Raw genomic sequence first — 14456 nt, forward strand, 5'->3', positions numbered from 1 at the left:
CGATCCTCGAATCTTATACAGATTACAGAACACCCATGTTTATATGTTTGGCTATATATGGTAGCAGCGACGAGCCTCGGAACTATTAACACTGCTATATAGAGGCGAACGCGTTAACTTATCGCGTAGTTTTTTTATTAAGTTATAAACCTCTCTACTGTACCTTAACATATTTTTTACAAAAAAAATAACCCACAAAGTTACATGAACTTGTAAGTGGGCACGAGGTGTATGGAACAAAACACTCATGTTTATAACGACTGCAGTTTTTCCACAATTCGAGAATAAAACAAGTTATATTAATCTTTTTTTTCACGCTTATGTTTTGTTTATTAAACATTCTGTGTGAAACAACACAATCTAAGCAGCAATGCTGGTAACTTTACTTTTTATATTGAAAATCATTTCTGGATATCACTGAAAACTACTATAGATTTAAATTTAAAAAGAAACTAAAAAAACATGATTATCAAGAAATAGAATGCAATTATTTACCTGTTTGTTTAAAAAGATAAAATCAGTATATGTATTATTGGGTCTTTTTTACACATGTTACCAACAACGATAAATACTGCATTAAAATGTATATTTTTGACTGAATATTGATTAAAACTACAGGAAAATGTTTTCATTCTTCATCTGAGCTATCTCCGTCTCTATTACTAGATCGTATGGACGAAGACATTACATCAAATACTTTAGAAGTGGGGTTGCTTTCAAGATTGCTCTTTACAATATCGGCTTGGTGAAATTTCCATTCCAGCTCTATATTAAAAAATAACAGTTCAAATAAATATAATTTGATACTTATATATTTTCGCAACGGTAGCAAGGTCAAATTATTTAGGCATTCTCTCTTTTTCAATAACCTTAGTAGTAACCTTCGTGGAAGTGATGTGCTTGTTCAAAACCTGAGAGGTCTGTGCGCTAGCACCGGGGGAGTGAGGCCAATTCTGCCTCAAATTTAATACTCATGGGAGTGTCTCACTGTAGGACCTTACCTATATAGAATAGAATGTGCAATGCTGGAGCAATGGAACAACCATGGCATAAATCCAATGGCCCCTTGCGCAGTATGCTGCGAGACCTCACCCACACAATAGAATCAAAACAACTTACGGTCTTGTGTTAGATTCATTCCGCCAAAATGTAAAGCACCAATCCACTGATGAACTAAATCTCCGTTTTTATAAATAAACAAAGTTGGAAGATTCTTGTCAGGGAAGTTTGGGATACAGGTTGTTGAAATACTTTTTAAAAATTTGACCTCAGGAAACTTTGCAGCCAGTCTCGTAATATGTTGGTTGATTAGGGAGCATAGGGGTATTCTGTAAATAAATTTAAAAATTGTATATATATATTAAAATATAAATATATAAATATATATACAAAGAAATTTGGTTATTTTTTATTTATGTATAGACAGTGCTATGGGGGAAAATGGGGCACCTTTAGCACATAATATCCAAATATCCTGATTGTGTTTTAAACAATAAACAACAGTCTATTGGATTTTCTTGAAAGTTCTTTGTTTACTACTAAATTAAAAGAGAAAATAAAATGAATAGGTGTCACATTTTCCCCCACCCTACTGTAGTATATATTACATATATATATAAATAAATATATAATTTATTTTAGGAAGTTTTCTACCATTCATGTCAGTATGAAACATAAACCCGTTATAACGACTGTTGTTGCCACATTACATAAGAATAAAACAAATTACATTTATTTATTCATGTTGTCTTACCCTTGCTTGTATAAATGCAGTACCACCCATATGTCTTCACCAGCTTTGTTGACTTCTTGTACATAATCTTGTGCAGATATTTCACGAACGTCACCAAACTTTGATTTCATTTGTAATGCTTTCAACTCCGCTAACCTCTTCTGCCTGTAAGGAATTTTATTAGGTTAATAACTAACTATAACTATTCTATATGATTTTTCCTTTTTTCAATTATGTGAAATTAGAAAACATTTCATTTTAATACTGGCGCTGTAGTATTGGTTAGCATATCTGCCTCAAACCCTAAGGTTAAGGGTTCAAGGCTCAATGCTGCTGCCATTTTTGTCTGTTACATTTTGGCACCAGATCCTTATGTTATGGATACATTACAATCATACCAACCTGTATAAGTCCATGATCCTTTCCTCTTCTTCATCTTCAAACTCGGCCAATTCATCCAAGCTCATGTCATCATAATTTTGTTCTGGAAGAAATGAAAACATCAGATACACAATGGTGCGATTTTGGAACAAAACACAAAATTATAAAATAAAACCTATGAAAAATAAATAGGAAAAAGTTTTATCCAAAGGTATTTTAAACCGCGCCGTGTGCAACGTGGTAACTTGTAACCAAACACAAAATGTATAAAACATTAACACTTGTGTTATAACAGAGATATATAAATTACATTTATCCAAAAGATGGGAAACTTACTCGGTTCGGACTCATCTTCTTCAGGAGGTTGAACAACTACTTCCTTCTTGGGAAGAATCCCATGTTTTCTTAACGCATCATTCCATTCTGTATCTTCATGTGGATTCTAAAAAAGTTATAATTTTTTTTAATGGAAAAACTTTGGAAGACTAAATAAAAACTCATTACTGTTAGCAGGGAATTTTGTAGCAATCAGTGTATATATTTTTCGCCGAAAAACAGTTGAAAATCACTAGTCTAGAGCTATAAAACATTAGTTTTACTTTACCTGCATGTTTAAGGTCTTGTTTGTCAATGAATAAACAGGTAACAGAGTCTGTTTCAACTATTAATCCTATACAGCTAGTAAACAATACATAAAATTAGTAATTTGATTTACAACCAACAAGAATAATTATACATATCTTTATAAATGCGCATTTTGACGAGTAAAGGCAGTGAAAAGATTTTAAAAAATGGTAGTTTTTACATTTAATATTAATAACTAATTAACAAAATTTTAATGTTTTACACAGCAACTGCAAAAATAAAGGAAGGTAAAAATGAATTTGCTTAAAATACTTTGAATTTCACTTAGTTTTTTAGATGTGTTTATTTTGGTCTTTAACAGAAACGTTATTTCTTCCCGAATTTGAATCATTTTTTCCATCTCGTTGCTGTGATAATAAAACTTTTGGCATCTTTTTTAAGAGTCCAGGAATTTCTGATTTTTCATCAAATGCTTTCCAGAGTTCATATAACTTTAAAATTAAGTTTGTTATTTCTATAATTTTCTCCATGTCGACATTTAAATCGGCAAACCATTGAAAGGTGGCTGCTTCCTGGTTCTGGACAACACAAGCCATGTGTAAGCAAGCTAGAGCAATTTGGAAGGGTGGGTACAGTAATATAACATCAGTTCTTAAGCTATCATTTGCAATGCGCCAGGCAATTGGTAAAAGTGCATCTGCCATGCCCAAGGCATTAACATACTGCACCAATGGCCGATAGGGGTGAAACACAACTAAGCAACAATCCATTAACTCAAGAAGGTAGAACTCGCATTCCCACACATGATGTATGCGGTAATTGAACTCATTGGGAAAGGCGTAAGAGTATTTACTTTTAATAACTGTTGTAACAACACTTATTAATCGAGAATTTGAAATCACACCAAACTCCTCAACTTTTGATGATAAAAATATACAAGTTGGTGCCAATAGAAGAGGGTCACAACTATTTAGTGAATGCTTAGAGTAGAACCTTTTAAAATATACTGTTGCTGTGGCAATAACTTGCTGTCGCAGCTTTAACTGTTCTCCTATTGACTGAATTACGTTCGCAAAAAACATCATAAGTTTTTGATAATCAACCTCGCCCATTACTTGAAGATCCAATTCTCTTTCTCGCACCAAAAATTCCGGACTCAAAATCCATTGCTTGCAATGCGAGCTCTGCCAGAAATTTCCAGCCATCTTAACGTAGCGGGAAAGAGAAAACAACGAAGAAACAAATGTTTAACAACTTTCAGAAACTGTTATAACAGCATCTGTTCACAGACTGCGACAGCTGAGAGACATCGCTGTGATTCTGTCTAAAATCTAAGTACAGTGCTGCCACACCAAAGATATAGAAAACCTGTTGTACATAAAAGGCAAATTGGCCGCCGTTTTGCGTCCAAAATAACACAGGGTATATGCAAAATACATTTTTTGGTAACTAGGTAATATTAAAATCCGCAAAATATACCACAAATAAAGCTTTGTTGCAACTCGACGCCTAAAGTGACGTGATGACATCGCGTTCAGCCGCTGACAGGACCTTGGATATCTGCTAAGGGCTGTGGTCTAATGAATGGACACGTTACACGTACCATATATAGCATTATAGCAACACTAATTCACTATGTCCGCTATGTCCGCTATGTCCGCTATGTCCGCTATGTCCGCTAATTCACTATGTCCGCTATGTCCACTATGTCCGCTATGTCCGCTATGTCCACTATGTCCGCTATGTCCGCTATGTCCGCTAATTCACTATGTCCACTATGTCCACTATGTCCACTATGTCCACTATGTCCACTATGTCCACTATGTCCACTATGTCCACTATGTCCACTATGTCCACTATGTCCGCTATGTCCACTATGTCCACAATATTCTTGTTTTATAAACCTTATCGGGGTTCCCTGGAGATTGTACTCCTTACCAGCGAGGAAGTTACTGCTATGCAGGAGAATATAAAAGGCGTGTATCTTGCTGAAACTTCACAAGTTGATAAACAACTATAGAAGATGGATCGATGACTTCTTACCATTCTGCTTATTGGGCTCGTCTGCTTCGCTCAGCTGGGAGAGAGTTACGGCTATCGTTATTATGACGAAAAGAAGTAAGGAATTTGGAAGCGATGTATAAGTGTGACTTTGCATGCATTGTTTAAGTTTCTAATATCTAACTTAAGCCATCTGTGTTCTACATTTCAGAAACGATTTTTTGAACAACATGCTGGATGACGAAGGTGATGAAATGGCGAGCAAAATCAAGCACGATTATTTGTTACATTTTAAATTTTGGTAGATTATCAGCTGAAATGCAGCAATCGCTACTAATGAACCAACGTAGCTAAATAAAATAACATTACCATATTTGTGAATATGTTTCGGCGTTTGGCTCAAATCAGAATTAAAGATAAAATTATGATGACGTATATGACCTCGTCGGCAAACAATCATTATGATGACGTACATATACCCTCGTCCTCGAATTTACCGGTATTTAAACACACACAGAGAGCGTCGTTTATATTTAGATCGTCCGACGACTTGGTAAAGTAATCAGCACACCTACCTCTAGTCACTTATGAATCGTTAAAACCACAACAACAAAATTAAAATCAGCCAAAATAGTTAAACACAGTATTACATGGGTTCTAACTTAAGCGGGCGCGGGCTTTATGAAACAGAACACCCGGTGTCGTTGACAATCACGCGAGGATAAATAAATACATTCAATCACAATTTGTTCTAACATTTTCAGATATAAAACTATAACTTCCCCTACAATTCGATTGTGGGGAAACGAATGTACGAATAATTATTTATTTACCGGTTAATTTATAGACAAAAATATGTAACTTGTTAAACATTTTACTTGTAACAATTGTTATTAAACTTCTCTGTAGCACTGTCGTTAAATATAGCGTTACAAATGGTACCGCTGATTTGAAAGCTAGTATAGAAAACGAAAGTGTCGATCTATTCCAAGTATGACGATGTTTTGGCTGTTCTTTATGGTTCTTATTCTTTGGCCTGTAGGATCGTTTCAGCAAAACAGTAAGTGTAAAACTTCGATAGTTTTACCATACCATTATTGTATATAAAAAAATGAAGCTGGAACTAAACTATAGAACAAAATGTTTCCCCCAGGATATTCAACTACTATTCAACGTTCTTCTGATGTGACAATTCATTCAACAACAAGGAAGCAAAACCTAACAATTAACTACAAAGTGTGTTTGAATTGGAAACCTTATCATATTAAGGCCACAGCGCAACCTAAATATAACACGGGGTATAAGAAGTTTAACGTTACTGTTGTCCAAATCAATTTCTATAACGCTGTGTTGGAACTTGAACGAATTGATCAAGATTCAGGGTGGGGGGAAATGCTCTTCACTGTGCAGTGGGCCATCTACCATGTATCAGGTGACAATAAAGTGTGTGTGAGCTAATAATAGCTGCCAGCCTATTTTGCAATCTTCTGGTCAAATGGTTACCATGCGGCCTATTTTGCAATTTGCTTCTCTAAGTCCTATACCAGCGTACTTTGCAACTTACTTGATGTATGATAATACAGTCGGCAAGAGCTATCAAGACAGTCAAACAGAATTCTTGCAATCAAACGATTAAAATAAACAATCATTACACTCAAGTAACACAAGCATTTTCCAGTGCTTTATTATATCCGGTGTGTAACCTGCCATACAAAATAAATTATTCACATTTCACTTCATGCGAGGCAACGATTATCACATGATACTTTTCAGATTACATAACATCAACCGCAACAGTGCAATACCGTGTGGACTACGACACAGATGTAAAAATTTCAGGAACATCAAATGTATCAGCGGTTTATGGTGAAGGTTTATCCCCGTTGCCAGCATTACAAAACAACTCACTATTTCAACCACGTCTGTCACAAGAAAAACAAAATGGTCACAGGTTTTTGGTGTTTGATAAAAACTTCAACAATCTGATTACCAGCCTGGATCTGAATCCTAAAAATGGAGAAAACGACCTGGTTACTGTGTTTATAGTTTACCGACGCGATATTTTAATAAGTAATTCGCCTACATCTAATGGGCTGTTCGGAGCAGATGACAATGATTGGGACAAGTTAATTTTATTGACAAGCGACAAGCTGTATGTTGCAGGCACTGTCAATATAAATATCGCAATCTCTTCTTTCCCCACTAACGCAAACCCAATAGCGTTTAATATCTGGAACGTTATCAGTGTCCAATGGAACTTAAATGGCGGTGTCGATGCTAGTAGTGTATGGTGCAATGGAAAGTTACTTCAAAGATTTCAAGCAGAATTAAGTCCATCAGATACAAGGTTTGCAATGGGTAACATAGGTCCAAACGGCGACCATAACTTCCGAGGAGCGATTGGTGAATTCGTGCTTTTCAAAGGCACAGTTATAACCGATTACGAAATGAAGAAGTATCAGTTACACTTCATTGAGAAATGGGGAATCATAGCTGATCCGATCCCACTGTAATGATATTGACCAATACCTCTAAGTACAGCATTCGAAAAATGTTTAGACTATTAAACATTGTTGCATTTTTTATTGTTTTGTATATAGTAGGGTCGAACCGAATATCCGGATCGCGTTTTAAACAGTTAACAGCGGTCTATGGAATCCATGAAAATATGGTTTTATTATTATTTTAACGTTCTTTGTTTACTACTAAATTGGTCATGGGGATATAACGAAATAGTGTCCCATCTTCCCCTAACTTATTTCACGTTTTCGCTGTCGATAAATTAGCTGCCCGGCCAAACCGTGTTTTGCACTTTGCGTTACCGGATGTCAGTTCGGTCGACTTTCACTTTATGTGAAGTTGCATTCAACAATTCGTACAATTCACACAACCTCGAACTTATATTGTATTGGAATATAAGTAATAAGTATAATAAAAACAAAACATTGTGTGTATTATAAACAACTCTATACAGTCGTGAAACAGTGACGGATTTAAAGAATCTGTGCTCTGGCTCGACAAAACCAAAAACATTTTCAGTAAAACTACAATTTAACCTGTAGAATACGCACGGTTCTGTACGTTCTATCTGCGACCAGCAATTTATATACAGCTCAGGTGGAAAAGAGCGGCAATAACAAGTATTCGAGCAACCAAATCCAATTACAAGCCAAATTACTCAGACGAAAATAAAATGTCGTAGGTTATAACCAGTTGGGTTGCGCGCCTGCCTCTAACCCATAGGTAATGGGTTCAAGGCTCGTTGTTGCTACAATTGTGGGCGTTTGTGTCCTTGGACAAGACACTTAACGGCAATTGCTCGAACCCAGTGGTCACTATTGGGTTGTTCAAATTATAAGCCATATCAAAAACAAAATCATACACAAAGGTGAAATAGAGTGGTAACTGGTAAGCACATGCGGATAAAACGACGCAAAAAATACGCGTCTCAGCGCGATGCAGTGTCGCAACATAGATAACACAATGGAGAGGATTAATAAGTGTAACACAACCGGTATTATTATCTATGTCACCCACAAAGTAACATACTTGGTAACTCGTAAGCTGGCGCGAGGTGTATGAACATCCGTGTGATAACGACTGTCGTTTTTCGGCAACGCGAGGATAAAGTAAGTTATATTCATTCATTCACATACGCGTTTTATACACTTTTGTGTAACAATTGTCACATTGCGACACCCTTTAAGAAAGCACCTATGTACACCATATCTGTTCAGTGCCAATGTATGGCGCCTACTCACAATACAGCATCCATTGACCTCCTTACGTCATGTGGTTAATTTTCCTAATAAATTATAGACAACATACGCAACAGTAATCATTTTACTTGCTACACTTGATTTTTTTAAACTTTTTCGCAGTTATATAGCCGTCTAAACAAAACGTCATAACCTGAACTTTACAACAACGTTTTTTTGGCTATCGGAACCAAACTACAGCTTAATTATAACTTTGTTAATGTTATGATTATTTTGTGTTTGCTGGGTTGTTGTCTAACAATTCGATGCAGAAACACTGCTTTAGTAACTCACGCTTGCTCCTTCAATATAAACCTGCAAAACAAAGGTTTTACAAAACAACATCGTTAACTTGTGGTTGCGCAACAAAAGTCGTTATAAATTGGGTTCTGTATTTCATTTACAGTTATAAGTTTTCCCCTGTTTTTTTTGTTCCCCTTGTTTTTTTGTTATAAACTAGGTTTTGTGCTTCATTTACAGTTATAAATTTCCCTCTGTTTTTTGTGGGTGACTAGTTTTAATTATCTTGTATGGCTAATACTTGAGACAACTTGTTAGTATCCATTGGGTAGTAACCATAGTGATATCATCGAGCTTTGAACCTGGTGCCAATCAGTCATAATTCGTCTTAACATTCAAAATACCACAAAGAATCTACTTTTCTTACTTTTCATTCAAATGTTGGTAATATTTACATTTTAAATTATAAAAAATAATAAGTTTAATTTTAAGTAATCAATAACAGTTGTTACTTTTTGTGGTGTCTTTGGTGTTCGATTTGTAGTTAATTCTTTCACATCTATTCTGAGGTCTTCTAGATGTTTTGAATGCTCCGCCAACATCTGTAATTAAAGGGTCAATTAATAAGCATTCACTTGTACCACAGAACCTTGGTTTAGGCAATTATCTCAGAACCAAAACAAGCTGAGTTCAAGGCTTGATGTTGCTACCAAATTGTATGCCCTTAATAAAACAAAAATCGTTTATAAAACTACAGGTGTATAAACCAGAACGGTTGTCGTTCTCTGGCCATGCGAGGTTAAGTAAGTTACATTTATTAATTTAATAAGATAATTTACTTGCTGTTGTTGTTGTTGTTCATTTCCGTTGTTTTCTAAACTTGATTGTAGATGTTGTATTGCCACACACAAGTCACTTACCGAGTCTGTCACAAGTTAAACAATAGAAGATATACAGCTGTTCATACAAACATGTTACATTTGCAATATTTCAGTTTCTAAACTTGGAAAATCATACCTGGTTTTTGGTTAAATCCTTCTGGCAAAACTATTCCTTGTGTTTTACTGAAATGATAAATGTATTAATACACAACTGACACTGACAGCCTGGAAAACTCATTAAGTGTCCACTAGATTGAAAAATACTGTTAGGTAGAGAATCTATAGAAGTATTAAAACTGGTGACTTTTATTGTTTTACATTACAAAGTGTTTTTTACACTTTTTTATATTAGAAAGCGTTTGATATACATTTTGTTTACAATCAAGTGATTCAGCCACCGAATTCCAGCTCTCGTCAAATAGAAACCGTAAACTTACTTACCTAGATTTGTTGCAATGAGATAATTCTTTAATGTACTGCACTGCAAAGTGATATTGCATTCTACTTATCTTCACTAGCATTCTACAAGCGAGAATTGTTTTTCTGCCGTTGTAAAACACAACTGCGTATTTTTGTTTCTGTTGTAAGAAAAATAAATAAAAGATTAGGATATTAAGATAGTATGTGCTAAAGATGTATAATCTTTACCCACAGTATTATATAAAAGATGGCTGCTTACCTGTTGTTTACCCGGTGTATTGACAATAACAGCAGGTTCAAATCTTTTTGAAACTTCTTGATATGCCAGAACATGATCATCATACTACACAAGCAAAATGTGATTAAAATTTTATTTCTAATACATAGCTGATTAGTTATAACTTTATGTTCGAACAAAGACTGATGGTGCTAGTTACTGAGGAAATATATATCTCTTTAGTACTTTATTAGTTGGGAATTATTGGCTGTGTAATTAGTTGCACTTAACGAGTTGTTCAAATTATCAGCCACACATAAAAAATACACACAAAGTTACATACATAGTAACTCGTAAGCTGGCACGAAGTGTATGAAACAGAACATCCGTGTTTAACGACCGTTGTTTTCGGTCACGCGAGGATAAAGCAAGTTACATTTATTCATTCACACATGGTGTATTTTTAGGAAGCAACACTAATTGTCCAATAATATGAGTGCTGGACCAGGGCCAGATTCATGGTACATATCACAGTTATCATGGGTTCATGTGTGTAGTTTATAAAATTATTCATTAAATGTCTGATTTAGTTACTTTGCACAGATACTGTTTATTTGTAGTCAAACTTTACCTAAACCCCAGGCCCTTTACGAGGACCTCACGCTCAAAGAATAAAATAAAATAGAATACCTTTAATTGTTTGAAATTATTTTCCATCTGCTTTGGAAAGATATTTCTTGTATGAACAAGAGATTTTCCGCCATGCTTAAACGAAACCAGGCAGTTATTTTCATCAATTTGCTTCTTTATCTTTGCACTGTAGTAGAACCCATCATTTTCGTCACTAAAAAAGTTGGTAAAATTTTAAATGCATGAATGTAACTTACTTTATCCTCGTGTGGCCGGACAACGACAGTCGTTATAAAACAAATGTGTTTCATACACCTCATGCCAGCTTACGAGTCACCAAGTATGCTACTTTGTGTACACTTAATTTCCTAAAGATTTCAATTTTTAAACCAGGGTATTGTAAAAGTTGTCCAATTTTTTTAACCCAAGGATTAAAAAATTGTTTAAAAGATGGTGTGTAAAGGTTATATATGATTCAAAAATGTTTAAAAAACATTACACTGCTCTGCAGATCAAATTGTGTTTTATGATTTTTCCTCAAAAAATAAGGGCAATCAAAATCTATTAAATATGATGTGAAATATTGGTCCAATAAAACATTTTACTTGATTAAGCGTTAAAATAAACCATTTGATTAGGTGTTGAAATCAATTCATCAAATCTGAGCATATTGTCTAAACAATTTTTTTTTATTTGATTAGGTGTTAAAATAATACCGTGCAACAAAGTTGTGGATATGTTCCCTTGTCTCTTTCTTCTGTTTCCCACACTTTGTTGTTAATTTCTTAGCTGCAGTTTGTATTGCGTTAGACTGAAGTAAATACCTTTCACCTGTAAAGGAATTATTGTAAAAGACCAACTGGTTTGGGAAAAGGATATAGGTTTTGATTACATTTTTAAAAACAGTAACAACAATTAGACTAATTAAAACACCAAAGAGAATGGAATTAGCGGAAAATAAATTGTCGTATACTCAGCACCCTGTCCTTAAAAAACACTATTCTGCCACAATGTTTGTATTTTAGAAGATATTTATAGTATTCCAATACGCTTAGTATCGATCACTGCCGATGAATACAGATTTAAAAGGTTTATTGTGAATTAACACACTTATTCTGTTACAGTATTTTTAGAATAATCAGATATTGTCATAATTTCATACACAATGCGATCAGTGTTGCACATTAACAAGTTACAATCACTTGATGGCGTTATCATTAAACCAAAACACTGTTGTATTTGTTTCACCTAGATCAATTTCTTTCACCAATGCGTTGAGTTCTTTATGTTCAACTGGCCAACCCAGTCTGTCAAATGCTTCATGTACACTTCCTATATTGTTTAAATACGAAACTGGTTCCGAACTCCTGAATCTAGAAATAAAATTGGTTAAAAATCTCAGCATGAAATGCAAAATTTTGAACAACGGTAAGCAGAAGCTACTTTGCATATCTTACTTTAGAGAGGATTAGCTAAGTTTAAATACAAAAATCTTGTGCACATAGATTTTGAACAATATGCACAAACAAACTATTGTAGCGGTTGATGTGGGAAAGCAGTAGATTAATCTTTAATTTAATGTCATTACAAAATATACTGAAGTTGTCTCCTTTTGAGCCTACACAAAGAAGACGTAAAATTTATACGATTGCCAGAATGTTGTACACGGAAAAACGGTTATTAGAAGGACGTTAGTTGCACACACTCGATCTTGAGACTTCAGTATATTTTGTAATGACATTAAATTAAAGATTAATCTACTGCTTTCCCACATCAACCGCTACACTATATTAAAATGAATAGAAACAAATCCTAAACATTTAAATGGTTCTGGAGATAGGCAGAATACCTTGAGGGACATTGTCACTGTTATAATACATTAGAAGAAAAACTTAAATACAATATAATCAAGTTTTTGACATCACATTATCTTATTATCATGTTTCAAATTATCTTGTTTTATTGATAACCATAGTATTATGTTTCTGTAGTTTTGTAACATAGTTATGTAAAACAATAATATTTAATACAAAGTAAAAATTGTATAAAACGCTAGTACTAGTCTGCCCAAATAAATAAAACATACTAAGAAAATTAAAAATACTTCATCGGGGCACCGCAAATGTAAAACACTTATACTTATAGTAGTAGCAGAATAATATTTAAATAGAAATGTTACTTACCTTCTTTGTTCTTTACGAGACAAACTTTTCCAAACAATTAAATCGAGTCTCTCTTCATATTCATCTATAGCAGATCTTAACTTTTCATCATAAGATGGAAGATTGACAGCTGTCATTAACTGTATGTCACATGTAGTAGGTTCAGACTGCAATCAATTGACATGAATAATTTCTCCTATGAAAGGCACTTAATTATATATTAATATAAATGTCACTTACTTATATATTAGTGTGTAAAAAATCCTAGGAAAGTGTAAGTCCTAGTTGAAACTTTAAGTAAGTCCTTGTTAAAACGTTTTACTGTCACCTATTTAAATGTCACTTATTTATACATTAGTCTAAAAATCCTAGTTAAAACTTTTAATAGTCCTTGCACGAGTTGTATGAAACATAATACTCATGTTGCAAGGACTGTCGTTTCTGCTATGTAGGGATAAACCAAGTTACAATCATTTTTACCACAATGCAGAGTATCTTAACAACTGTGACGCATAGTTTTAATTTTAGTAGATACAATTACTCACAAAAAAAATTAAGAAAATGAATAATATATATATATATATATAATACACCTCTGGTGTGCTTTCCGCATCTTCTGTTGTTATTTGTAACACAGAAGGAGCAACAACATCTATTATTGTCAATTTTCTTGCTTTTAATCCATTTTTCTTCAACCATACAGTGTTTCGAGTTCTAAGACATCTGTTAAAAGTACTGTGTTATCTTAACATAATATTTGTTAGTATAATTTGTCACTGTGTTATCTTAACATAATATTGTTTTAACAACTGTTGTTTTGTCGCTATATCCTGAGTTTTTGTTTTAAATATTTCTAAATCTTCCCTACCGTAATTGAAGAGACAAATAAAATTATTATAATTATATTAAATTTGGTATTATATTGCTTACTTGTCAGGTTTACTTTTAGATTTCTTGAATGAACTGGTTTGTTGCAATGGTGAAATACCTGCAAAGATTACAAACTGGTAGGAACTGTTATTGTTTAAATTGTACAACTTATTTATATAATATATAACATTTATTACTTGCCTACAATCGAAAAGTAGATAAAAACATATAAAAAAACGGAAAAATAAATTTAGCTTACCTGAAATATGAAACATTTTGCGAAGTTCTCTTTACACTGTCTTTACCATTTGCTGCTCACAGCTTAAGCCAGCTATGTAACTTTCAACCTTTTATTATGAAAACAAATTTTCTTTTCTTGCTCACAATGGTTTAGCCAAACAAAGCCCTTTGTTACTCCTATTCTTTTATATATGATGTAACAAAGCTTTGTGTTCAAGCTTTAATTTCAACTGATTGGAATTTGCTTAATTTCACATCGTGCATGATAAATTGGAAGGTAAACAACAAATATTGTATGTGTAAACATAGACAGTGAGTGCGGAATTGACAGCATGACAA

The 14456-nt window shown here is 33.8% G+C and overlaps 4 protein-coding genes across 4 annotated transcripts; 1 reads left to right on the forward strand and 3 right to left on the reverse strand.

Annotated features, from left to right (window-relative positions):
- Positions 1 to 305: 305 nt before the first annotated feature.
- On the reverse strand, positions 306 to 2856 carry LOC149724720 (phosducin-like protein 3). The gene is made up of 6 exons (XM_089892116.1): positions 2718 to 2856; positions 2450 to 2555; positions 2135 to 2216; positions 1754 to 1897; positions 1120 to 1328; positions 306 to 765 (listed from the first exon to the last, which is right to left on the reverse strand). Exons 1-6 carry the CDS (start codon positions 2721 to 2723, stop codon positions 629 to 631), a joined length of 684 nt encoding a protein of 227 aa, XP_089748242.1. The 5' UTR covers positions 2724 to 2856; the 3' UTR covers positions 306 to 628.
- Positions 2792 to 4151, reverse strand: LOC149724721 (cyclin-C-like). The gene has a single exon (XM_089892106.1). It carries the CDS (start codon positions 3901 to 3903, stop codon positions 3031 to 3033), a length of 873 nt encoding a protein of 290 aa, XP_089748232.1. The 5' UTR covers positions 3904 to 4151; the 3' UTR covers positions 2792 to 3030.
- A 1382-nt stretch (positions 4152 to 5533) lies between these two features.
- LOC149724722 (uncharacterized) lies at positions 5534 to 7212 on the forward strand. Its single transcript, XM_089892093.1, has 3 exons — positions 5534 to 5759; positions 5853 to 6131; positions 6473 to 7212. Exons 1-3 carry the CDS (start codon positions 5693 to 5695, stop codon positions 7210 to 7212), a joined length of 1086 nt encoding a protein of 361 aa, XP_089748219.1. The 5' UTR covers positions 5534 to 5692.
- On the reverse strand, positions 6359 to 14333 carry LOC149724723 (von Willebrand factor A domain-containing protein 3B-like). Its single transcript, XM_089892082.1, has 13 exons — positions 14137 to 14333; positions 13938 to 13995; positions 13601 to 13730; positions 13029 to 13174; positions 12094 to 12218; positions 11562 to 11676; positions 10906 to 11059; positions 10258 to 10341; positions 10020 to 10156; positions 9715 to 9761; positions 9537 to 9622; positions 9210 to 9299; positions 6359 to 8772 (listed from the first exon to the last, which is right to left on the reverse strand). The coding sequence occupies exons 1-13, from the start codon at positions 14150 to 14152 to the stop codon at positions 8740 to 8742; spliced, it is 1221 nt and encodes a 406-aa protein (XP_089748208.1). The 5' UTR covers positions 14153 to 14333; the 3' UTR covers positions 6359 to 8739.
- Between the last annotated feature and the right edge of the window lie 123 nt (positions 14334 to 14456).

The sequence above is a fragment of the Ciona robusta genome, chromosome 14 (genome assembly GCF_009617815.1).
Source record: "Ciona robusta chromosome 14, ASM961781v2".
In the NCBI taxonomy this organism is placed as follows: domain Eukaryota; kingdom Metazoa; phylum Chordata; class Ascidiacea; order Phlebobranchia; family Cionidae; genus Ciona; species Ciona robusta.

Coding starts and splice junctions, on each gene's coding strand:
- LOC149724720 (XM_089892116.1), bottom strand. Junction 1,898..2,134: donor AGGATCATGGACTTATACAG/GTTGGTATGATT, acceptor AATTCCTTACAG/GCAGAAGAGGTTAGCGGAGT. Junction 766..1,119: donor AATGAATCTAACACAAGACC/GTAAGTTGTTTT, acceptor TTTTTAATATAG/AGCTGGAATGGAAATTTCAC.
- LOC149724721 (XM_089892106.1), bottom strand. CDS start 3,903: ATGGCTGGAAATTTCTGGCAGAGCTCGCATTGCAAGCAATGGATTTTG.
- LOC149724722 (XM_089892093.1), top strand. CDS start 5,693: ATGACGATGTTTTGGCTGTTCTTTATGGTTCTTATTCTTTGGCCTGTA. Junction 5,760..5,852: donor AGGATCGTTTCAGCAAAACA/GTAAGTGTAAAA, acceptor TGTTTCCCCCAG/GATATTCAACTACTATTCAA. Junction 6,132..6,472: donor GGCCATCTACCATGTATCAG/GTGACAATAAAG, acceptor GATACTTTTCAG/ATTACATAACATCAACCGCA.
- LOC149724723 (XM_089892082.1), bottom strand. Junction 13,731..13,937: donor TCTAAAAGTAAACCTGACAA/GTAAGCAATATA, acceptor TACTTTTAACAG/ATGTCTTAGAACTCGAAACA. Junction 11,677..12,093: donor GGTGAAAGAAATTGATCTAG/GTGAAACAAATA, acceptor ATTCCTTTACAG/GTGAAAGGTATTTACTTCAG.